Here is a 24,740-nt window from a genome sequence, read left to right on the forward strand (position 1 = left end):
GCTTCTAGAAGTAGCGGGATTGTGAGAGGAAGGCAACTCGCCTCTGCCAGCACCTTCCCGGCCTCCAGACCCAGCTGCCTCGCAGGAACCGGCACCCCCAACTCTGAACCCCCCCCACCTTGGCCCGAGAACGGGACGCCCCCCTCCCCCACCCCCAGGGAGCGTCGGAGGCCCCCAGCCTTTCCCAGAATGGCACCCCTCCCGCGGGTGCGCACCCAGCGGCACCTCCCAGAACCCGGGCTCGGACGCGCAGACCGGTGCCCCGCTCCGCGCCTGCGGCCGCTGTGCTCCCGCCCCGGCGAACCCCCGACCCAGGCGTCCTGCCCCGGTCTGACCCCTCTGGCCCCTACCTCCGGCGACCCCTCACGCACACAGCCTGCCCCCCACCCCCACACACGCACGCACACATGCTGATAACAGCCCCGACCCCCGGCCGAGCCGCAGTCCCCGGGCCAACCCCGACCGGTCGCCGCGCGCCAGTCCTCGCGGACCGTGGCCAGCAGTCCTGCGCTCGCTGTGCGCGACCCCGGCTCGGCGGCCCCCGGACGGTGGCCCCTTCCTTCAGGGCGTGAGACCGGCCCTGCCCCGCCGCGCTTCCCGGGATGAGGGCTCCCGGCAAGGGCGCCGGCCGAGCCCCTGGTCGCTGAGGGGCCGGGGGAGGCGCGGAGATGGGGTCGTGCGGTGAGTACCCGCCGGCTGGAGGAGCCCCCGCCCGCCTGGGCCCCTGTTTGAGCAGGAATTTACCGCTGGGGCGAGTGGCCCCGAGGTGGCCGGGTTCAAGGACCGACAACTTGCCAAGGACCCCGGAAGGGCAAGGGGGGTGGGGCAGCCTCCACGTGCCGGCAGGGTTCCCGGAGCCGCCGGGAAAAGGTGAAATCTGACCCGGGCACGGGGACGCAATTTGCGGGTTCGGGGGGAAGAGGGGCGGCTCCGTGCGTGGGGAGGAAGCTGATACCTGGGTCTTGGAGCAATCCCCGGGATCTGCGAGAGGGGAAGCCTCTGTCACACCGGGATTGAAGTTTGCCCGGGAGAAGGGGATGCCGGTAGTTTGGGGGGTGGGGTGTGCTCACCGCGGCGGCGGCGGGGATTGAATGAAGGCCAAGGAGGCAGAACCCGAGCGCTGGGAAGGTTCGGGGTGGGAGCGACAAGCTGGGGGCAGAGGAACGGGATGTGTGAACCTGCTCCTCCAAACACACTCAGCCTGGCACTCTTTTCTAGAATGTCCTGCCCTGCTGCTTCTGCTATCTTTGCTGCTGCTTCCCCTGGGCCTCCCAGTCCTGGGCGCCCCCCCTCGCCTCATCTGTGACAGCCGAGTCCTGGAGAGGTACATTCTGGAGGCCAGGGAGGCCGAAAATGTCACGGTGAGGCCCCCTCCACAAAACATTCCACAGAACTCACTCTCAGGAGTCCTGGGGGGGGGGGTCCTCCAAGATCCAGGAAGCTGAGCCCCTTCCTGGCACTTGGCTCAGGGAGGTGGGAAGCCAGAACCCCCAGTAACAATGATAAAAGTGGTACCCCCAATGCATACCTGGAAGCTAGGTAAGGGGCAGTGGTGGAGGGGAGCCCTCGGGGAGCCTGACTCGGGGTCGTGCATTTCAGATGGGCTGTGCTGAAGGCTGCAGCTTCAGTGAGAATATCACTGTCCCAGACACCAAGGTCAACTTCTATACCTGGAAGAGGATGGACGTGAGTTTATGTTTTCCTTCTTCTTGGGGAGTCTCATTTTGGGAACCTGTTGGGGTGGGAGGGAGAATGACAGAAGGAGGTGAGGGCTGAATGCAGTATGTCCATTCATTTATTCCTTTCTTCATTCATTCATTCATTCATTCATTCAACAAAACTGATTCCATGGCTTCATTTGCTCAGCTTGGTGCTTGGGGTTGCTGAGACGGAGGGGCTGGCTTGGGCTGCTGACTCCAAGTGTCCACTCCCTTTAGGTCGGGCAGCAGGCTGTGGAAGTCTGGCAGGGCCTCGCCCTGCTCTCAGAAGCCATCCTGCGGGGCCAGGCCCTGCTGGCCAACTCCTCCCAGCCATCTGAGACCCTGCAGCTGCATGTGGATAAAGCCGTCAGCAGCCTGCGCAGCCTCACCTCCCTGCTTCGGGCACTGGGAGCCCAGGTGCGTAGGTGGGGGGGCCTCACTTCTCTCTGCCCTTTCTGTAAAATGGGAGAAGGACCCCTGCCAAGAAATACTGAGGCTCTCATCCCCCTCCCGATTCTAGCCTGAATCCCATCTCCCTCCAGGGGCCCCGGCACTGCGGTAACCTTCTGTTCTCTCCTTGGCAGAAGGAAGCCACCTCCCTTCCAGAGGCAACCTCTGCTGCTCCACTCCGAACATTCACTGTCGATACTTTGTGCAAACTTTTCCGAATCTACTCCAACTTCCTGCGGGGAAAGCTGACGCTGTACACAGGGGAGGCCTGCCGAAGAGGAGACAGGTGACCAGGTGCTCCCACCCCGGGCATGTCCACCACCTCACTTACCACCACTGCCTGTGCCACGCCCTCTGCACCACCACTCCTGACCCCTGTCGGGGGTGATCAGCTCAGCACCAGCCTGTCCCACGGACACTCCACGGCCAGTGGTGACATCGCAAGGGCCAGAGGAACTGTCCAGAGCGCAACTCAGATCTAGGGATGTCACAGGGCCAGCCTGAGGCCCCAAAGCAGGAGGAATTTGGAGGAAATCAGCTTAAACTTGGGGATGGAGCCTTGCTGGGGAGAAACAGAAACTCATCTTGGTGCCCTGCCGAACCGCGATGCCGGGACAAGGTGGAGGGCCGATGCCTCTTCGTGCACCCATCAGGCAGGGATAGGAGGGACCGGAGAATTTAGGTGGCGAGCCATGAATTCTCCAGGTCTCATGGGCACTCCCATGATAGTAAGAGCCCGCCGGACGAAGGGTGGTGGGAGCCAGGGAGATGGGATGGGGGCTGGCCCCTGGCTCCCAGTGGGTCCACATCTTGTGTATTTTTCAATCTCACCGGCAAGAACTGAAACCACAACATGGCTCTTGGCTTTTCTGTTTTCCCCTGGAGCACCCCACTTCCCTGGCCCTGCTCCCACCCTGGCAGCAGGCAGCAGTCCTGGGAAACTAGAGCTGGAGGGGGTCAGGCCCTACGTGCTGCCTCGCATGGCCTGTCTGACCTCTTGACCCCACTGGGCCTGAGGCCACAAGCTCTGCCCACGCTGGTCAATAAGGTGGCTCCATTCAAGGCTATTCCTCAGTAGGCAGCTGGCAACTCTCTTTAGTGAGTTACAGCCGCCATCAAGGAAACAGGAGCCAGGAGGAAGAGTCCCTTTGGTGGCTGGGGACAGCTCCCAGTCCTGTATACTAGACCCTTATTATTTCTCACTTCTTCTCTGTGGTGCCTTTGGCTAAAGCCACATTCCCAGAATCCGCCTTTGCCACCTCTAAATCCCGCTGCCCTCTTTCCTTGCCGGCGATGGTCACTATTAATGCTCTACCCTGTAACTCACAGAAGGAGCCACCTTCCCCGACAAGGGTCTCACTGAGCATGGCTCTTCCAGGTGGTTCCCTTACTCGACTTCATTTGATTCTTTGCACAACTCTATGAGAAAGTGTCCACTGTCATTCCCATTGAACAGATGAAGAAATAAAGTCACTGCCAAGGTCAAGACAACAGGAACCCCCAATTCCCCCAGCACTGACCCCTTCCCTCTCTGCTTGTTCCTTCCACAGAATCCCTACCTGCTCCCTGCTTCCCCGGGATATGGGACACAGAACAAACGGCCTCCACTCTCCATCCCTACGTCTAATTTTACTCATTACTCTGACAATCAACTTCAAACTCCTTCCCAGACATAATGCTTCCGCTGTAAAGTACCGCCCAGGAGAGACCAGTGCAGACAGCAAAAGATGACACAAAACTGCATCAGGATCCAGATCCCGGCCATTAACATATATGGGAGGATCAGTCTCTCTGTTTCTATCACAAAACAGAGAAGTCAGGCTGCACCCCTGAAAATATGCAAAAGAGAGAGAAGTTTTGCAATCTGCAGCAGGAAAAATTAGGGGTAGGTTGCAGGCTTGGAGGGTATTTATGAAGTATAGGAGCGTGATGGGGGCAGGGGTGGGAGGAATCCACAGAGGGGTGGATCCAAAGGAGAATTTTCACCTGGCCAATCCAGCTCCTGGGGTACAGTGCCCTCTTCAGGCCCCACTAGGAAATGCTAAACAAATTGGCCTGCAAAAGAACCCTTAAGGCTCCGATCTTGGCACATTTCAATAGAAGTTTGTATTGCGGTTTCCACAGATGGCATCTGGTTCTCGCCCCACTGCTATGAATCAGGAAGGGAGGAATCTTTCTCTCTGGCAGAACTGAAGTCAAGAGGGTTGTCCTGAAATCCAAGGAATGCAGCTAATAATGGCAGCTGGGACCTGAACACAAGGTTGAGAACTCAACCCCTAAGCACATCTTAGCCTGATGTGGTACCTAGCTAGTTAAGGGACCCCAACTATATGACCTGGGCCAGTATGTTAAAACATTCTAAACATATGGGGCACCTGAGTGGCTCAGTTGGTTAAGTATCTGACGTTGGCTCAGGTCTTGATCTCATGGCTCGTGAGTTCAAGGCTTGCGTCGGCCTCTGTGCTGACAGCTTGGAGCCTGGAGCTTCCTTCAGATTGTGTCTCTTTCTCCTTTTCTCTCTCTGCCCCTCCCCCACTAGCACTCTGTCTGTCTGCCTGTCTGTCTCTCTCTCTCTCAAAAATAAAAAAACTTTAAAAAAAAACCCCACATAACTCATTTATTCCACACTTAACGGAGTACCTACTGGGTACCAGCTTCTGTGCTGAGTGCTTAGAAAAACATGAAATGATTATCTGCGCCACTCACAGCCCAGGTGTCCCCCGAGAAAGCGGGCATTCCCCACTGGAGACAAAAAGACAGGAGCTCATAAATGTGGACAGAGCCGGCTTTGTAGGTGACTGTATGGACAGGCCCCGATGGGAAGGACCTGGTGAAGGCTCAAGTCCCTGCGAAGCGACATAGATACCCAAGGAGGGAGGGTGTCTCCAGATTCCAGATGTTTTTCAGGCACAGGCAGGGAGTGTGAACTCTCTTCTGTACTATTATGATGATGATTCACAACTTATTAAACTCTGGCACCGGCATGACCTGCTGTGATTCTCACCACCAATCCACGAAACAGGAAGACCTTCAGTATCATCCCCGTTTGCCGGATGGGGAGAATAAAACTTCAGTCCCACCAGGTAAACGACAGCCAGCCAGCTCCTCTGACTTCCTGGCAGGACAGGAGCCGGCACAGCCCAGTTCTGAGTCAGCCGGTTACATAATTGTTTAATGGCACTGCCTTGTGTTTGTAGAGTGCTTTGCGATTTACAAGGTGCTTTCTCGGGGCATTTTCTTATTTGCTCTCCTAACCAAGAGAGGAAGGCAGAGATGGTAGAGGATCTCCATTTTGCAGAGGAAGAAACCAAGGTTCAGAGAGATTATGGGCCGTGCCCAGGCCGTAAGACACTGAGAGGAAGATAAGGACCAGGATCCAGGTTCTCTGACCCTGGTTCCCTCTTCTGCCCCAAGCGGGGACCACGGGGAAAGGAGCGTAGAGGGAGTAGCTGGAGGAGAGAGAGCACTTCTGGGTCAATGAGGCTTTAGGCCCATCCATCTCTCACTCCCTGCTCCATCAACTCCTCCCTGCTCCATCCCCTGCCTGGGGTTCCTCCTTCCTCCCTAGATGGGCAGAAGTTACCTCCCACCCTTCCCAGACCCAAGTCTCCAGCACTGGAGGCCAACTCAGTCGCCTCCAGCAGCCGGAGACCCCACCTTGACTGCCACCTATTGGCCCAAACCTTCTCCCTGGGCCTGAGCATCAGGCTGACCAAATGCACCTGCCTGACCCCAGCTCACAGGTCACCTAAGATGTTCCTGGAACTGCTCAGAATCCTCTTCTCACCAAAGAAGACAAGTGTTGCTGGAGTTGAGTTGGCAACATTAGACATTGCAACCTAAGCTGAACGTTAACTACGTTTTTTGTTTTGTTTTTTTTTTCTCTAGCTGGTCAAGGTTAATTCCTCTAAAATTCCATCATAAAACTGACATTATGAAAGATTACTGGCAACAGAAAAGCAGGCAGGAGTATGGTTTCCCAACTTATATAAGTCATGCCCAAATGTCCATGAACTCTCTCTTCTTGATTTTTAAAAATTGATTAGGAAAAAAATTACATGACCCACACACAATTCCTGCTTTAAAACAAAACAAAACAAAACAAAACAAAATTTAGCCGTGCTAGTCTCTCCATTTTACAGAAGCACACACTAAAGACCAGAGAGGGTGAGTAAAGTGTCCAAAAAAACACAGTGAAGCCAAGACCGGCTTTACTTCTCTGGAGTGGTCCCCAGGGTTTCCACATACCAGGGTCTCTCATACCTATCCCTGCAGCTGCTAGGCTGGTCAAGCCACAAGCCCTCTGGGTCTTTGTGCACTTGTGACTCCCCAAAATGCAGAGCCTGGGGGCTCCCTCCCACATCGCCAGCCCTTCCTGTCCTGACTTGTGAACCAACCCCCACCCCCGGACAGGTTGGAAGCTGAGATTGTCCAGCTCTGTGGCGCCAAAGAGAGGTCAGCAAAAGCAGCCCTCGGAGGACTTATTGCCCAACCAGGAGGGGCTGTGGATCAATTGACTTCTGTTGCTCTTCCCCGGGTTAACCATTTCCTGGCGCTGTCCCTCTCTCGACTGCTCTCCTAACCTGGTATGGAGAAAGGGTAGATCAGCGTTTGGGCCGGGCATCCATTACATCCCCCACTTTGATGAAAAGGGGCAGAGGATTGCTCTCTCCCCAGATCGGACCCCTACACAGTCCCTTTGGGCTCACGTGGGCAGGAATCCCCAGGACTGTGAAGGGGGTTAGGACTTCCCTCTTTGATGTACCCCTGGGCACAGATTTTTTTTTTTAAAGTTTTTTTACAGTTTATTCATTTTGAGAGAGAGAGAGAGAGAGGGAACATGCTCATGAGTGGGGTAGGGGCAGAGAGAGAGGGAGAGAGAATCCCAAGCAGGCTCCTTGCTGTCCACACAGAGCCCAACGTGTGGCTCAATCCCACAACCATGAAATCATGACCTGAGCTGAAACCAAGAGTCAGATGCTCTACCGACTGAGCCGCGCTGGGCATGGATTTGATGATAGGGAATGGGGGGCTGCCAAGGTGAAGGGAGTGAAACTGAAGGCTTTTAGAAACACCTGGGTGTGGTGGGATATGGGAAATCTGGACGGGAGAGGCCAGCTCGCTGTTGACCGGCCCTCCAGCCTAGATACGGCTCCATATGCGCGGTGAGAGTCAACAGCCTTTTCAAAAGGGGCAAAACCACCCTTCCGCTGCAGTCTTATGTAGGACTGCCATTTATGAAACAGGTCAAAGCAGAGCTGCTGTGGCTGTGGCTGGGGTGGGGGTGGGGCCCTGACCTCTTCTGGATGTTCCCAACACAACGGTGGGAGTCTGCAGGCCACACTGTGGGCACCGTCGGAGCCATGCTCTTGGGCCGGACAGTGGACTTCATTTCCGAAGAGCTCAGTTTCAACACATGGAAAACGAGGACAATAATTGTGCAACAAAGAGGACACGAGGTGCGGTTAGATTAGCCCACAAGCACCGCTGTTCCTGGCTCCTGCAAAGTTCTCCCCACTCCTGCTGTCTCGATGTTACCGTCCAGCTGCACCACCATCCCTCGCCCTCCGCAGCCTCCCCTCCTGTCTCTCCAGCTCCAACCAGCCTCTCTTTGGTCCTTATCTGCCGAGGCTGCCACAGAAGCCTTTGGAGAATGTACGTGGGATCAAGTCACCCTGGTGGCTTAAAAACTTTTAGTGGCCCTTCAAAGCTATGGCATCCAAGGTCCTCCAAGCCAGGGACCCTGCCTCTCCGCGCCCCGCCCCGCCCCCCCCGCCGCCCCCACACCATTCTTCAAAAAAGTGTCATGCTCCCTCTAAGCTTGGAACATTCTTCCTTCCTGGATGTGTCTTCCCATCTTGTCTGATTACCACCCCTTTGTGGTTTAGAAAGTCTCTAAACCTGTGTCGGCAAGGTCTCCTCCGTCCCTTCCCAGAGGTGGCTCATCCCTCCTGTTGCCTGCATTCTGGACTCTCCCGGCCTCTTTCATTTAATAACATATGCAGGATCCCTTTCCACTATCACAGCATACAGCTCTACCACCATTCTTTATGTTTTTCCTTAAGCCAGGAATAAACTTTAACAAAGTGTAATAACATCAATTAATATTTTTAAACTATTTTTTAATTGTGGTAACATACTCAACATAAAATTTGTCATCTTAACCATTAAAATTCTTAAAAATTTTTTTTTGTTTTTTTAAAATTTATTTATCTCTGTACCCCACATAGGGCTTGAACTCACGACCCCAAGATCAAGAGTCTCACACTTTTCCAACCGAGTCAGCCAGGCAAACCTCTTCTTAACCATTTTTAAGTGTGCAGTTCAGTGGCATTAAGTACATTCGCGTTGTGACATCATCACCACTGGCCATCCACACAACCTTCACATCTTCCCTAGCTGAAATTCTGTCCCCATGAAACAAAAACTCCTTATTCCTGTCATCCACCATTCTATTTTCTGTCTCTATGAGTTTGACTACAGTAGGCATCTCCTATGAGCGGAATCATATGCTATTTGTCTTTCTGTGTCAGGCTTATTCCACTTAGCATAATGTCCTCAGTGTTGCAGCATGTGTCAGAACATCCTTCATTTCAAAGGCTGAACGAGGGGCGCTTGGGTGGCTCAGCCGGTTAAACATCCGACTCCGGCTCAGGTCATGATCTCGCAGTTTGCAAGTTCGAGCCCCGCGTTGGGCTCTGTGCTGACAGTTGGGAGCCTAGAGCCTGCTTCAGATTCTGTGTCTCCCTCTCTCTGCCCCTCCCTTGTTCACACTGTCTCTCTCAAAAAATAAAAAAATTAAAAATCAACATTAAAAAAAAAGGCTGAATGGTATTGTATGTATGTGCCATAGTTTTTGGCTTTGTGGACTTTGGGTCGCCTTCACCTTTTGGCTATGGTGAATAATGCCACCATAAACATGGGTGACCAGGTTATCTATCTCTTCATCTTTGCTTTTAATTCTTTTGGGTATACAGCCAAAAGTGGAATTGCTGGGCCCTATGGTAATTCTATTTTTAACTTTTGGAGGAGTGCCATTCTTTTTAATATGTACATAATATTCCTCCATGTGAAAAATAGTCCTTGACTATGATCCAACCGCATCTCTGCTGGCAAACGTTTGGGTAATCTCGATTTTTTTTTTCCTACTCTAATCAGTGCCACAATTACCAACTTTAAGATGTGCCCAGCTTTGTGCAAAAAGGCATTTCTATTACTATTTTGTGCAAATAGGTATTTCTGTGGGAAGATGCTTGGAAAAGTAAGGCGGGGTCAAAGACGTGCATGTTAGGAAGTTTGAGAGTTTCAGATTACCTTTGAAGAAGTTTTCACCAACACAGAGTCTTAGCATCAATGTATTTGAGTGTGTCTACCCACATCCTGGCCAATGCCCAATGCCTTCAATCTCTTAAATGGTTGTCAATGTGACAGTTGTAGTTTTGATTAGCATTTTCCTTATCGCTAGTGAAGCAGGACATCTCCGATGTTTACTGGCTGGTGGTACGTCTTCCTCTGGGACTTGTCTTTTTCAATTCTTTGCCAGTAATGACCTGCCAGTCGTTTTTGCCATTTTTGCCAGCTATAGAATTTTAGATTTGAAATGATTTTCTGTTGGAATTCTGCAGACAATGTTCCACGGCCTCTTAGAACCCCTGGTTGCTATTGAAAAGCCTGATGCCATGGTGACTCCTGATCCTTAGTATGTGACCTGCTTCTCTCTATCTGAAAGTGGTTAGGGTCTTCTCTCCCCTCCTCCCCCAATACTCTGAAATCTCATGTCAGACCTTCCATGGGTGTCTTTGCACCCATCATAAGAGACCCCTTTTCATCAAGAGACTTGTAGCTCAGTCCTATGAAATCTTCTCGTGTGGTTTTTCCGAAGTCCTTTCTTTTCCTTTGGTCTTTCTGATTTGAACTCTTTGGTTGGATGCTAGACGTTCTGGACTGCTTCTCTAAGTCTTTCTCTTGGTCCTTCTCTCCTGCTCTCATCTCATTTCCTCTCACTGGATTTTAAATTTCCACCCTTTGTATTTTTCATTTCCCAGAGCGTTCTGGTGTTCTCTGTCTGGTTTTCATGGCATCCCTGGAAGGATGTCAAGAGAGGAGGGTCAGGGATAGATAAAGTAGCCTGGGCTCACTGTGCCTTCCCCTCTTCCCTAAGAGCCGCCTCTGAGGTCCCCTATGGCTCCTCCAGTCTGGACTCTGGTGCTGCTGGTGGGGGCCGCCTGGGGCCAGGGTCACATGCCTGCCCCTGTCCGGTAAGCGGGGCTCAGGGGGTGATCTGGGGTGACTCTGGGGGAGAGTGGGGGGGCAAAAGGGTAACGATGAAGGGCACAGCCGTGGGGAGGAAGGGGATGATGAACAGGAACAGTGGGGAGAACCCCACGACCCAAGCGCCTAGAACTGAGGAGTGTGAGAAGCTCAGAGGACAGAGCCCAGATGTTAGAAAGAGCAAGGAGAGACGAGAGGAGAGGCTGGGCCTTCGGGAAACGGACCAAACCCAGGGCAAACCCAGCAGACAGGAGACTTCCGGTAGAGGCAGCAAGAAATGATAGATGGCTTGGTGTCCTGGAGCTTGTTTTGTGGGATTTGAGCAAGCCGAACTTGTGCATGGATGGCAAAGGGCTATTCTGTTTGGCCTACACCATCTGGGGAGGCGCAGTGAGCGTCTGTGTGTTATTCCTAGGGCGAGGAGGCGCCATCCCTGTGTTATTCATCTGTATGTTCAGTGGCATGTAGCTAGGGCAGCATGGGACCCAGGGTCCCCGCTCTAAGGGGAGAACTTAGGCTTCAGCACAAGAGGACCTCAGCTCGAAGGAAGGGGTGTCCCCAGGTGTAAACGCGGAGGCACTGCTTGAGAACTGCCAGACACACGATCGGGTTCCTCCTCCAGGGAGGCTCCAACACACGTCACAGAGGCACGGAGGGAACCAGTGAGGCGCTCCGAGGAGAGACACTCATTATTTTATTTTATTTTTAGGAGACAGATGAGAATTTAACGTGAGGAGGTTGGGGGCCTTCTTTTTTTTTTTTTTTAATGTTTATTTTTTGAGAGAGAGAGCACAAGTTGGGGAGGGCCATAGAGAGAGAAGGAGACACAGAATCTGAAGCAGGCTCCAGGCTCTGAGCTGTCAGCACAGAGCCTGATGTGCAGCTCGAACCCACAAGCAGTGAGATCATGACTTGAGCCGAAGTCAGTCGCTCAACCGACTGAGCCACCCAAGCGCCCGGCCTTTCGAAAACCTTAAAGAAGACAAATATATGTTCGCCGCCTACACTTTGGTGCAGTATGAATACCAAGAAATCCTTCATGAAGAACCACTCAGAAAGCTCACGATCAATGAGGCTTATGATTCTTGATGATGACAAGTATTACTTTTCTTTTTCCTTCTCCAACCCCAAGGAAGGGGAAGCCTTCAGAATGGAAGCCAGTTGCCCGCAACTCTAGGGATAACTGTGAGTTGGAAACCAGCACCACTCAGACCTTTCTCCTTCCCCAGGGCAGGGTGGTCACCTCAAGGGCCCTCTGGGCTGGGCGATGGCATAAACACATAATGATGTGTGGAGGGCAGTCCTTGGATGAATAGAGGGTGGAGGGACCATGGAAGAGTGGAGTCTAAGCCCTACCTAGAAGATTCGTGTTCAGGTTAACAACAACAAAATGTATGCATCCAGACAAAGCCTGTCTGCCCAGATGAACCCACCCCCCGGGACCTCAGTGTGCGACCCCTGTCCTAGAAGTCCTTCTGCCCTGCCCCACCCCGCCCTGAATTTCTCCTACGAGATTCTTATTTCTCAGATTCTCTTTTCCAAATCTGTGCTCTGGACCCACATAGTGGCTGCCTTCTCTAAGCTAAGCAATCCTGCTAACCCCCGACCCCCAGTTTGGCTCTGGGGCTGGCCCTCTCCCCTCTCCTGGCCTCAGAGCGGCCCTTTCTTCCCAGCTGTTCTCACTCAGTGTGACTTTGAGGATAACTCCAACCCCCTCTGTGATTGGACCCAAGTGTCCACAGATGACGGGGACTGGACTCGAGCCAGTGGACCCTCCCCCATCGGCAGTACGGGTCCCCCCGGGGGCTACCCCAATGGAGGTAAGGAAGCCTAAGGTTTAAGGAGACAGCTAGGAGGTAGGCATGGGCAGACGCAGGTGCAGGGAGAAGGGAGGCAGCTGGAAGTGGACGCCTGGGCTCTGGGAAGGCGGTGGGAGGGCAGCCCTCAAGGCTGGGAGGGCCTCCTCATCATCCTGGGCTCTGCCTCCCGCAGAGGGCTACTACCTGCACATGGCATCAAGCACCTTCCACCGGGGCGGGGTGGCCCGCCTACGCAGCCCCCCCGTATGGGAGCAAGGCCCCCTCTGCGTGCACTTCGCCTACCACCTGTTTGGGCTCTCGTGGGGCGCCCAGCTCAAACTGCTGCTGCTCAGAGGCACCAAGAAGAAGCGTCCCAGCCTGCTCTGGAAACATACTAACACCCAGAACCCCTCCTGGATTCCCACCACTGTCACCGTGCCTATGGGGCTTGCCCTGCCCAGTCGGGTGAGGGTGCGGCAGAGGGCAGAGTCTTGGGCCCTGGGGCGAATCTGGGTGGGTGGGGGCAGGAGGGGCCGGGCCAAGGAGGGGGCGCCGGGGCCGGGCCACCCGAATTCAGACAGGAAAAGTGGGGGCCTGAGGCAAAGGAGCTTACAGGCTGCGTGGTCCCCTCCTTTCTCCCACAGGTGATGTTTGAAGGAGTGAGGGGCAGCACGGCTTACCTGGACATCGCTCTGGATGCCATCTCCATCCACAGGGGCTCCTGCAATCGGAGTGAGCCCCTGTCCCTCCTTCTCTCTCTGCCTCCACCATCCGCCCAGCTCTGGCTTCCCTCTACTTCCACACCTCACACCTTTGAATCCTGAAGCACCTACACCTAAGGAGAGGTTCCCTTTGAACACAGTTGTGGTAATAACTTTCCGAGAGTGACCAACCAAGTCCGGGTTGCCCTGAACTGTCCCCATTTTTGCACAGAAAGTCCTGCATCTCAGGAATGCCTCAGTCCCTGTGCAAAACTGGATGTCTGGTCACTCCAGCTGTTCCCCCAGATCCATCCCGAATCAGCCCTCTAAGCTGACATATAGAGATTCAAGGGGAGCAAACTCAAGTGAAGGAAAATTCCAGAAGCTGAGTCCAAGTAATTAACACTTACTGGGCACAGGATTGTACTAGTGGCTCTCCACAAATGATCTAAAGTGAGATAGGCGGGTGCTGTCGTTCCCAGTTATAGATGAGGAAACTGAGGCTTGGGCAGGTTCTGTAACATGTCCCAGGAATAAGCCGTTGAGGAGTGGAATTGTATCTGGCTCCAAAGCCCCCCGTGGCTCACAGTATTCTGACTCAGAATTGGGTCCCACAGTATTGGGACTCAGAATTCTGAGTATGCCCACACTGGGGCATACTTTTGAGAGCTGCATCCTTCTAGAACAAGCTAAATCCTCCCTCCCTCCCCACCCCGCTCTTTCTCCCCTCAGTCTGCATGATGCAAATGTGCAGCTTTGACATTCCAAATGATCTCTGTGGCTGGAGCTGGATCCCGACAGCCTCTGGGGCCAAGTGGGTCCAGAAGAAGGGGTCGTCCGGGGTGCTGAAAGTGGGGCCTGAGGACGATTTCTCTAGCCCTGGTGGTGAGTAATGAGCACACTTCCGTCCTTTGACTTTGTGGGCTTCTAGTGACCTCTGCAGGAGTTTACGATGTTTGCCTGACTACCGCACAGTAACTGCCATGGGATGTAAGCCCCAGCAACCTCAAACCTCGCTGAGCGCAAGTTACTCAGCAGAAAGCAAACTCCACACCCCAGCTTCCCCCACTGCCATCCCACAAACCCCACCGGGCAGACCCAACACAGCCTACTCCTCACCTCCCTTCCCTGGCACCATTCATTCATGCATTCTTCATTCATTCGTTCATCCATTCATTCAACAAGTACCTACTGAACGCCTATGATGTGCCAGGTGCTGTTCCAGGCCCTTGAGATACATCAGCTTACAAAACAGACTAGGAGTGGCAGGGGGTGAGAGGAAGATGGTTCCTAAAACAAGAAATAAATTATATAGTTATAGCAGGACTATTGAAAAATGAAAGTCAAACAAAATGAGGGGATTGGGAGTGCAGGAGTTAAGGCGGGGGGGGGGGGTTGTGAGTTTTAAACAAGGTGTCAGGGTAGGTCTCATTCAGGTCATATTTGAGCATAAACTTGAAGCAAGTGAAGGAGTGACGGAGTGAACATATAGAGGGGAAGAACATTCTAAGCCGAGGGGCCAGCCATGCAAAGGTCCTGAGGTAGCAGTGAGCTAGGAGGTAGGGGAGGTGCTGAGATACAAGAGGCCACCTAGCAAGGATAGAGAAGAGGAGCTTAGAGCAGTCCTAGGCAGGGCTGATGACTTGGAGCCTTGAAGGCCATGGTCGGGACTGTGGCTTTGATTCTATGTGGATATGGATGGGGAGCCTTTGCAGGATTTGGAACAGAGGAGTGACTAAATCTGCCTTATGTTTAAAAGGATCACCTGGGGTTTTTTGTTTTTGTTTTTGCGTTGAGAATACGCTAAAGGGAACGGCCAAAGGCAGATGCAGAGAGGCCATTTAGAAAGCTTTTGCAATATGGCAACTGGGTGGCTCAGTCGATTAAATGTCCGACTTTGGCTCAGGTTGTGATCTCATGGTTCGTGAGTTCGAGCCCTATGTCGGGCTCTGTGCTGACAGCTCTGAGCCTGGAGTCTGCTTTGGATTCTCTGCCTCCCTCTCTCTCTGCCCCTCCCCCACTCACGCACGTGTGCGTGCTCTCTCTCTAAAATAAACATATACATATGTATATAGTTACAAGGCTTTTGTAATAAGCCAGGCAATATGTTTCCTCTTCCATTGCATCCATGTCTGTCCGTAGCTTCTTTCCCACCATCTCTCTCTGTGCTCTAGGCTGGGCTTTTCTTTTCACGGATGACCCCTCCCTCCCTTCCTTCCCCCTTTCTACTTTCTCCCCCACCCCCCTCCCTCCCTTCCTCCCTCCCTTCCTTCCTTCCTTCCTTCCTTCCTTCCTTCCTTCCTTCCCTGTGCCTCTCTGCTCCTTTTCTCTCGCCCACAGCAGCTACCTCTCTTCCTGTCTTCTCCACACAACGTGCCTCTCCAGTCCTCACAGAGCACACGCCACGCACGCCAAGCTGTGCAGGTCAAACATGAGAACCCCGCTCCCTGATTTCTTTTCTAAATTCTCTTCTTTGTTCTCTGGCCCCTTGCATTTCTCCATTCTCAATCCTCTCCCTTCATTTTTCTGTCCTTTTCCCCTCCGTCTGCCCCCAGCGCCCAGAAGCCCTTTCTGCTCACTCCAAATGCAAGATCTCCTTCCTCTGAGCTTTCTTGCTGTTCCTGCTGCCTCCGAGGTCCGCCTTCTAGAAAGACCCTGAGAACCTCCTCTCCCCTTCCCTTCCGAAGCCCTGGAGATCAGGGCAGGGCCAGCCCATCTCCGCATCACCCCCGCCTCCCAGTATTAGCACCCCCAAGCCGAGCCTCAGTAGTTTCAGTAAATGTTGGTTGTTGTTTCCATTTTCTCTCTCCTCCTTTTTCCAGCTTGCTTCCTTCTATTTTTCCGTCTTTTCTTTTACTCCCACTTCTCCTTTCCACCAACCAGCTATCCCATTAGCGCCCTCCTGGCGTTTTCTTTCACCATTTACCACTTCCCTCCTTCCCCTTACCTCCTCCTTCCCTGATGTTTCCTCTCTTTTCTCTTCCCTCCCCTTCTGCCCTCTATTCGGTCTCCCCGAGGCCGCCTTTCCAGGCCTGGTGCGTGCGCGCTCACCAGGCAGGACCGCTCGGGAGTCAAGACGCAGCACGCCTGCGCAGCCTAACTTTTTCCCCCGGCTACCAGTTGCGTCACGGAGCGAGGTCCAGGTTGATTGGCTGCTTGAACTGCCGGAGGGGGTGGGGTGGGAAGATGCCGGCTTCTAGGCGTCAGACCAGTCCTCTCTCACCAGTTTGTGTGAATCAGCTCTGTCCCGTGGGTCCAGAAAAGGAAGAGGATATGACCCTGGGGGACCTAAAGCGTCACAACCCAAAGGACAAGGTTCTGGCTGCTGCTTCTGAGAGGATGCTGCGTTTCATATGGTGGTGCCTGCGCCCTTACCCAGTCTTGCCAAGCATTTCTGGAAAGTTCGAAGGCCTCGGACAGATGGAGGCCCACCTCATCGCTGGCCGATCCCAGGCAGCTGTTGGGGCTTCCCAGGCCCGGGACCCCTGCGGTCACAGGGTCCTATCCCCCAATTTCAGCCGCCCCACCTAACTGGCCTTTTACTTTATAGGTGGCTTCTACATGCTCCTGGACCCCAAGAATGCAAAACCGCGGCAGAAATCTGTCCTCCTGAGCCCCCTGAGCCAGTCCTCTGGCTGTTTGAGCCTGTCCTTCCACTACATCCTCTATGGCCAGTCACCTGGTGCAGCCCTCGCCATCTATGCTTCTGTCTTGGGTGAGACTGGCATTTGCAGGATTTATGCTTATCTCGTCTCCCAGGGTTGAGTTGACAGGAAAATATGGGGCATCCCATATTTCTAGGGAAATCTAGGATATATGCAAGATTATTGTGTGGTGTAGAATTGGGGAGCTGGGAGAGTGCTGGCTTCTAGAAAAACAGATAAAAGTACCAGGAGAGTGAGAGAGAAGGATGTGCTTGCATTTGGGAGAAGGGGATACACTCCCAGTATTCCCTTAGCTACTCCTCTTTCTGAGTATGGGATTTTTTTTCCTAATTTAAAAATTGTTTATTTTTGAGAGACAGAGAGAGAGACAGAGCGTGAGCAAGGGAGGGACAGAGAAAGAGGGAGACACAGAATGTGAAGCAGGCTCCGGGCTCTGAGCTGTCAGCACAGAGCCCGACGTGAGGCTCGAGCTCACAGACCGTGAGATCATGACCTGAGCCAAAGTCAGACGCTTAACCCACAGAGCTACCCAGGCGCCCCCTGAGTACAGGTTTGAGGTCATTTTCAGTCCCCTTAATAAGTCAATTCTCTCTCTGATTCCTTTCATTTGCAGGCAGCATCAGGAAACACACTCTCTTCTCAGGACAACCTGGACCCAATTGGCAGCCTGTTACTGTCAATTACACAGCCCAGGGACAAATTCAGGTACAGAGGAGCAAAGGTCAGGACCCCTTGCACAGGGTAGGCACTTCTGATATTGAAGTGGAGTGAGGGTCTGGGCGCTGGGAGTAGGGTGTCTGGGTTCCTGAATAGAGTAAAATTAGATGGTGGGGGGGTGGTTTGGGCATTTGGGCTCTTTTTTCACTCCCAGTCCCCTTTCTCTCTCTCTCTCTCTCTCTCTTCAGTTCACTGTGGTGGGTGTGTTTGGAGAGACCCCAGAGCCTGCTGTGGCAGTGGATGCGATCAGCATTGCTCCCTGTGGGGGTGAGAGCAAGGCCCTGGGAGGAGCAGGGCCTCCACCAGATCATCAAAACGGGCGGTGGGGGTGGGGGGGGGGGTGGGAGGGTAAGATTGGGGAGAAATAGAGGGCATGGCCCAAATTTCTCACATCTCCCATTTTGATCCCCCAGAGAGCTTTCCTCAGTGTGACTTTGACGATGATGCCCATCCCTTCTGTGACTGGGCCCAGGCATCAGAGGACGGCGGACACTGGACCCGGGGAAGTAAAAATATGCACATCCAGGGTACAGGCGCTTTTGGAGGTTCCCTTAATGGAGGTGAGGAGATTGAGGATCTCCCAAGCCAACGGATTACTGGGGAGTTGGCTGGTATGATTCCTGGGAGAAGATATTGTAGGTGGCGACGGTCAGCTGGCAGGTGTTTATTGGGAAGCCACCATGGGTCCGAGCTGGGGAGATGACAGAAATCGAACGGGTTGAAGATTCTCCTGCCTGTGGGGTCACTGAAACCGCCAGAAAATCCGGGCAACTCACTTCACTGAGCCCGAGCCTTCAAAATCCACAATCTCATTTTCAGTTAAGACATTTACTGGTGCAGCCAGCAAAGGAATCTGGGTTGCTCGTTTGGTTTTCCCTTTCTTTCTGATCCTACCTTCTTCAGTTAGAAGTCCAAAACAAGTAGGAAAAAAAAAAACCCGCTTACAGCGTGGGGAGTTTGGGTGTTCGCGTCAAACCCTCGTTTGCAAGGTGTCTCTAGGGAAAACAACACGAGAGTGTCCTCAGGGTGGGGGTGGGGGTTGTCATCTTGCCCTTCTTTTGATTCCCTTCTTTTGCCCAGAAGGTCGCTATATCTATTTCGAGGCTGACAAGTTCTCTGAGGCAGGCCAGTCTTGCAGACTGGTGAGCCGGCCCTTCTGTGCCCCGAGTGCGATCTGTGTGGAGTTTGCTTACCACATGTACGGCCTAGGAGAGGGCGCTAAACTCAGTCTCCTGCTGGAGAGTCCCGCAGGCAGTTTCCCGACTTCTCTCTGGCACCGCGTTGGGTCTCAGAGCCCCGACTGGCTGAACACCTCCGTCACTATCCCTTCGGGGCATCAACAGCCCATGCAGGTGAGAGACAGAGTGGGCCCTGTGTGGGGCCCGGTGAGGGGGACATAGTACCCGGGGACAATCAGGGCTGAGGAGATGGGACGCTGGAAAGGGGGCAGAGCAGAGGTGAACTCAGTGTCCCTGAGAGGGATATCTGCATCCTGAAAAGGAGTGAGGGCAGAATTGGACTGTTGAGCCTAGAACAAGGTGACCTTTTGGCAGAGGACAGGCTGTCTGGGAGAATCCTTGAGGTGCCATGGATTCAGTTGGACTTCTCTCTTCTCTGTCCTTCATTCCCTTCAGCTGATATTGGAGGCCATCAGAGGGACCAACACTGCCTTTGTTGTCGCTGTGGGTTTTATCTTGATCAATCACGGGACTTGTAGAGGTAAAACAAAACTCAAGGCCCCGGAAAGGGGGCGGTGCTCTGGGATGGCCATCTGTCAGATGGCTGAAAATCAAGTTCTCTCCTGTGCTTGTATTTTCACACTGCTTTGTGTTCTACATTCTGCCTTCTCGGTGGCATCAGGATGCTTGCGTGTGCGCATGTGACTTTGATGCAGTGAATTTCTGTGGCTAGATCCAGAATTCCTTACCCAGTAGATGGCGATCCTGAAGGGAGGACCCACATCCTATTCATGTTGTGTCGTTTGTATCTGGCATGACGTCTGATATTTATTAGGAGCAGTGCTTGTTGAGAGTTTGTTGAGTGAAGGTTGGGGTTGGGAGTAGAAGGAGAGGTGTGAATAAATTACCCTTTGAGGCCACCCACTCCAATTGGAAGTGAGTGAAGAGGGTGGTGGTCTGGTTTCGACTAAACTCCAGGGTTTGTTTGTTTGTTTGTTTGTTTGTTTGTTTGTTTTTTCTTTGCAGGAACTATGCCAACAGTGCTTCCTTCCAAATCTCCAGTTCCCCCCACTGGCCCTTCTGAAACCCTTGTCTCCACAGAAAAACCTAGGACTCCCACAGAAAAACCTACAGTCCCCAAAGAAAAACCTATGGCCACCACAGAAAAACCCACTGTCCCCAGTGAAATATCCACTGTCCTCACAGAAAAACCCATGGCCCTCACAGGAAAACCCATGACCCCCACAGAAAAACCTATGACACCCCAAATAAAACCTATGGCCCTCACAGAAAAACCCACTGTCACCACAGTAAAGCCCATAGTCCCAACAGAAAAGCCCACTATTCCCACTAAAAAACCCACTGTCCCCTCTGAAGAGACCATTGTGCCCTCTGAAGAGACCACTGTCCTTCCCAAAGAGCCCACCATCTCCACTGGAAAACCTACCATCCCCACTGGAAAGCCTACCATCCCCACTAAAAAGTCCACTATACCCCCTGAAAAGCCCAGTATCTCCACAGAAGAGCCCATTGTCCACACAGAAAGACCTACTGTCCACACTGAAAGGACCACCATCCACACTGAAAGGTCCACTGTCCCCATAGAAAAACCCACTATGCCCACTGAAAGGCCCACCATCCCCACAGAAAAATCTACCCTTCCCACAGAAAAACCCACCGTCCTTACTGAAAGGCCCACCATCCCCACAGAAAAACCTACCCTTCCCACAGAGAAACCCACCACCCCTACTGAAAAGACCACCATCCCCACAGAAAAATCTACCCTTCCTAAAGAAAAACCCACCGTCCCCACTGAAAGGCCCACAGTGCCCACAGAAAAACCCACTGTCCCCACTGAAAGTTCCACCATCCACACAGAAAAACCTACCCTTCCCACAGAAAAACCCACCATTCACACAGAAAAACCTACCCTTCCCACGGAAAAGCCCACTGTCCTTACTGAAAGGCCTACCATCCCCACAGAAAAACCCACCACCCCTACTGAAAAGACCACCATCCCCACAGAAAAACCTACCGTTCCTAAAGAAAAACCCACCGTCCCCACTGAAAGGCCCACCATCCCCACAGAAAAATCTACCCTTCCCACAGAAAAACCCACCATCCACACAGAAAAACCTACCCTTCCCACAGAAAAACCCACCGTCCTTACTGAAAGCCCTACCATCCCCACAGAAAAACCCACCACCCCTACTGAAAAGACCACCATCCCCACAGAAGAACCTACCCTTCCCACAGAGAAACCTACCACCCCTACTGAAAAGACCACCATCCCCACAGAAAAACCTACCGTTCCTAAAGAAAAACCCACCGTCCCCACTGAAAGGCCCACCATCCCCACAGAAAAACCTACCCTTCCCACAGAAAACCCCCCTGTCCCTACTGAAAGGCCTACCATCCCCACAGAAAAACCCACCGTCCCCACTGAAAGGCCCACCATCCCCACAGAAAAACCTACCCTTCCCACAGAGAAACCCACCACCCCTACTGAAAAGACCACCATCCCCACAGAAAAACCTACCCTTCCTAAAGAAAAACCCACCGTCCCCACTGAAAGGCCCACAGTTCCTACAGAAAAACCCACTGTCTCCATTGAAAGGCCCACCATCCCCACAGAAAAACCTACCCTTCCCACAGAAAAACCCACCGTCCTTACTGAAAGGCCTACCATCCCCACAGAAAAACCCACCACCCCTACTGAAAAGACCACCATCCCCACAGAAAAACCTACCCTTCCCACAGAAAAACCCACCGTCCTTACTGAAAGGCCTACCATCCCCACAGAAAAACCTACCACCCCTACTGAAAAGACCACCATCCCCACAGAAAAACCTACCCTTCCCACAGAGAAACCCACCATCCCCACTGAAAGGTCTACAGTTCCCACAGAAAAACCCCCTGTCCCCACTGAAAGGCCTACCACCCCTACTGAAAAGACCACCATCCCCACAGAAAAATCCACTGTCCTCACTGAAAAGACCACCGTCCCTACTGGAAGGCCTACCATCCCCACAGAAAAAACCACCATCCCTACTGAAAAACCCACTGTCCCTACAAAAAACCCCACCATCCCCACAAAAATATCTACTTTTGCCACTGAATGGCACACAGTTCCTACAATACCCCAGCCCAGCCCAACACTTGTACCCATTGGGCCAACAGTCTTGGTGATGCCTTCTACCGCTCCAAGTACCTCCACGACCGCTACAACCCCTGGACGCACTCCAGGTATGTGACACAGCATCGAACCGACAGCAGAAAGTAAGAGATCATGAGTAGGAGAGAGAATTAGGTAAATGGATGCTTCTAATAGAAAACTGCAGTCTTAGAAGAGAGATGAATGCGACATGTTAACTTTTGAAAAAATGAGGACCACCCCGACCAAGAGGGAAGCAGAGCATGGGTGGGGTGGAGGTTGTTGGGAGTCAAGTCCCGAACTTACAGCATCTTTTTTTTTTTTTAAGATTCTATTTTTAAGTAATCTCTACACCCAACGTGGGGCTCTAACTCACAACCCTGAGATCAAGAGTTGCATGCTCCACTGACTGGGCCAGTCGCATGCCACACGCCTTCCTCTTTATAGAGATATAATTCATATAGTATAAGACGCATCCTTTTAAAGTTTGCAATTCAGTGGTTTTCGTATATTTACAACGTTGTGCAAACATCAGTTTCTAATTCTGGAACGTTTTTATCACCCCAAAAAGAAACCCGTTAGCAGTCACTCCACATTCTCCCCAAACCCCCACCATGCCCCAAGCCCTGGCAACCACTAATCAACTTCCTGTCTCTGTGGATTTACCTCTTTTAGACATTGCATACATGGAGCATGATGTACTATGTGGTCTTTTGGACTGGCTTCTTTCCCTCCACATCATGTTTTCAAGGTTCTTCCATGTTGTAGAAATTCAAGTCCATCCATATGAGGGATCTTCGCTCCTCTTTATGGCTAAATTATGGACTTGCTTTGTAGAGAACTTGAGTGTGGGGGTATAGGAGAACAGGAAGTCTCCCTGAAAAAAGCGGTAGAGTGAAGGCTTGATGCAGGCTGTTTTCCTCTCAGCGAGGTGTCCCCCAAATGCCCACTATGAGCACTGCACCTGCCCAGCATCCTGTGAGAGACCCAAGCCCAACTGTGGGCCCCCCTGCAAACCTGGCTGTGTCTGCAATTCTGGCTTCTTGTTTCGGGGATCCCTCTGCATCAATGCCTCGTCCTGCAATTGCTTCTACAACAACAATTACTATAAGGTAAGGCCGCTGGGGTGCCCAGAGCCCCCGAGGGAGATTGTGAGTGGAACACCTGGGTTCTGGCTCCATCTGCTCCCAAGACGAGATGACTGTCCCCATGGGATAGTCCCAAGGGGCCAGCTCACAAGCAGAGGTTATGCAATATTGGAGTCATTCATTCCAAATATGGCTTTTGATGGTCATCTCTGTTCCTACAATAAATAGGTGCTGAGTACTCACTTTGGCTCAGCTAGGCTAGACTGTGCAGAACATTCCATAATCCTGTGGCCCCACGCATGAGATACTGGGCCAACCTGGTGGTCCAAGGCCCCCATCTCCATCCTGAGGAAAGCCGGGGGGGGGGGGGGGGTCCCTGCATGTACAGGGAGCCCAGATGCTGAGTAGAACTTCAGGAGTGTTCAAGGCAGAACACAGCATTCCAGAATCTTCTTCCAAAGGAGCTTGCATATCCTGTCAAAACAGAGGAGTTACTGTTTTGTCTCCCCTAATTGGTGGCCCCCCTGGGAAGGTTCCACGTGAGCGCAGGCTCTGAGCCAGCGCTGTCCAGAAGAAATAGCACACAAGCCTCATGCTTTATTTCACATTTCCTAATAGCCACATTTTTAAAAAGTAAAAAGAAACAGGTTAAATTAATTCCAGTAATGTACTCAATCTCAAATATTCTCATTTCAACATGTAACTAATAATTATTAATGAGATCATTTATATTCCTTCCCCCCTCCATACTAATTCTTCAAAATCCAGTGTGTATGTTATACTTACGGCATAGCTCAATTTGAGCCAGCCACGTTTCAAGAGCTCGATGGCCACATGTGGCTGGTAGCCACTGTATTGGACAGAGCCTTTAAATCTGGGCTCCAGCAGGGGCACCTGCATGGCTCAGTCAGTTAAGCGTCTGACTTTGGTTCAGGTCATGATCTCACGGTTCTTGGGTTTGAGCCCTGCGTCTGGCTCTGTGCTGACAGCTCAGAGCCTGCATTCTGTCTCTGTCTCTCTCAAAAGTACATAAACATTTTAAAAAAAAGATTTTTTTTTTTTTAAATCTGGGCTCCAGCATTCACTTGCTGGGTGACCTTGGGCAAGTGTCTTTATCTCTTCAGATTTGTGTCTGTGTCTACGAAATGTGTACACAATAATTTCTACCTACCTCATAAGGCTGTTGTGAAGCTGAAATTAGGTCTGAACACAGGCCAAGTACTTAATAAATGTTACTATTATTAGCTAATTATGGTAAATATCATACACAACCTATTATGAGTGCATTAAGCCAGGGGCATCTGGCTGGCCCAGCTGGTAGAGTGTGTGACTCTTGATCCCAGGGTTGTGAGTTCAAGCCCATGTTGGGCGTGGACCCTACTTAAAAAAAAAAAAGTGCATTAAGCTCTTCACTAGTGCCCAGTGGCTTGTCTCAGCTTCAGGTGTTCTTCCCCATGGATCATCTGAGTTCCTATCTGCCTCTTTGAGGACCACTTTCTCCCCTTCCTCCCTTTAACTAGTCTCCTGGGTGTCCCTGTGTCAGTGTTAGGATTAGTTTCAGCCTCAGAAAGATCTATCACAACCATTAGCATTAAGCATTTCTTGCCTGCCCCTGGAGTCGTGTATGCATTTCTTATACATTCATTTATGCATTCAAGGAACATTTCTTGAGTCCTTTCCACCCTCCTGGAATTGGGGCCATCCCAAACAGGGCATGGTCCTTGCTCTCCTAATGCTCTTAGATTCCGCGGGATACATTGGATCTTGGTTCACTATGGCACAGCATAGGTTTCTTTTTCTTTATTGTTTATTTATTGTGTGTGGGGGGGGGGGCAGGGGCAGAGAGAGAAGGAGAGAGAATCTCAAGCAGGCTCCCCACTGTCAGCAAAGAGACCAATACGGGGCTTGGACTCACAAACCATAAGGTCATGACCTGAGCCGAAACTAGGAGTCGGAAGCTTAACTGACTGAGTCATCCAGGCGCCCCAACAGCAAAGGTTTCTTGGATGAGAGCTCC

At 52.2% G+C, this 24,740-nt stretch overlaps 2 protein-coding genes and 1 long non-coding RNA gene across 10 annotated transcripts in view; 2 read left to right on the forward strand and 1 right to left on the reverse strand.

Moving 5' to 3' along the window:
• Nucleotides 1–1,039: 1,039 nt before the first annotated feature.
• On the reverse strand, nucleotides 1,040–15,980 carry LOC132689515 (uncharacterized). Of its 3 annotated transcripts, none has more exons than XR_013552833.1 (4): nucleotides 15,869–15,980; nucleotides 14,114–14,211; nucleotides 1,529–1,670; nucleotides 1,040–1,149 (listed from the first exon to the last, which is right to left on the reverse strand). It is a non-coding gene; the product is annotated as an uncharacterized LOC132689515 (long non-coding RNA). The 3 variants fall into 3 exon arrangements; XR_013552832.1 differs by having other exon boundaries at nucleotides 1,529–1,732; XR_013552831.1 differs by having other exon boundaries at nucleotides 1,529–1,732; nucleotides 14,110–14,211.
• On the forward strand, nucleotides 1,147–3,667 carry EPO (erythropoietin). Its single transcript, XM_060649315.2, is given in 5 exon segments — nucleotides 1,147–1,188; nucleotides 1,190–1,361; nucleotides 1,600–1,686; nucleotides 1,938–2,117; nucleotides 2,285–3,667. Coding segments are annotated over 5 exon segments (615 nt in total). The 5' UTR covers nucleotides 1,147–1,168; the 3' UTR covers nucleotides 2,441–3,667.
• ZAN (zonadhesin) overlaps nucleotides 9,879–24,740 on the forward strand; it is a 38,422-nt gene continuing 23,560 nt past the window's right edge. For 4 of the 6 annotated variants that reach the window (XM_078439828.2, XM_078439829.2, XM_078439832.2 and 1 more), the window contains exons 1-12: nucleotides 11,528–12,241; nucleotides 12,414–12,685; nucleotides 12,865–12,952; nucleotides 13,654–13,806; nucleotides 16,472–16,636; nucleotides 17,200–17,291; nucleotides 17,492–17,570; nucleotides 17,717–17,863; nucleotides 18,384–18,655; nucleotides 18,938–19,022; nucleotides 19,508–21,727; nucleotides 22,563–22,747. In XM_078439828.2, the coding sequence (XP_078295954.2) occupies nucleotides 11,812–12,241; nucleotides 12,414–12,685; nucleotides 12,865–12,952; nucleotides 13,654–13,806; nucleotides 16,472–16,636; nucleotides 17,200–17,291; nucleotides 17,492–17,570; nucleotides 17,717–17,863; nucleotides 18,384–18,655; nucleotides 18,938–19,022; nucleotides 19,508–21,727; nucleotides 22,563–22,747 (4,188 nt within the window). In that variant the 5' untranslated portion in view covers nucleotides 11,528–11,811. Of the gene's footprint in view, nucleotides 10,409–11,527; nucleotides 12,242–12,413; nucleotides 12,686–12,864; nucleotides 12,953–13,653; nucleotides 13,807–16,471; nucleotides 16,637–17,199; nucleotides 17,292–17,491; nucleotides 17,571–17,716; nucleotides 17,864–18,383; nucleotides 18,656–18,937; nucleotides 19,023–19,507; nucleotides 21,728–22,562; nucleotides 22,748–24,740 lie in introns of those variants that run through there. The other 2 variants (XM_078439833.2, XM_078439830.2) reach the window with 2 other exon arrangements.

The sequence above is a fragment of the Panthera onca genome, chromosome E3 (assembly GCF_046562875.1).
Source record: "Panthera onca isolate mPanOnc1 chromosome E3, mPanOnc1 haplotype 2, whole genome shotgun sequence".
Taxonomy (NCBI): Eukaryota; Metazoa; Chordata; class Mammalia; order Carnivora; family Felidae; genus Panthera; species Panthera onca.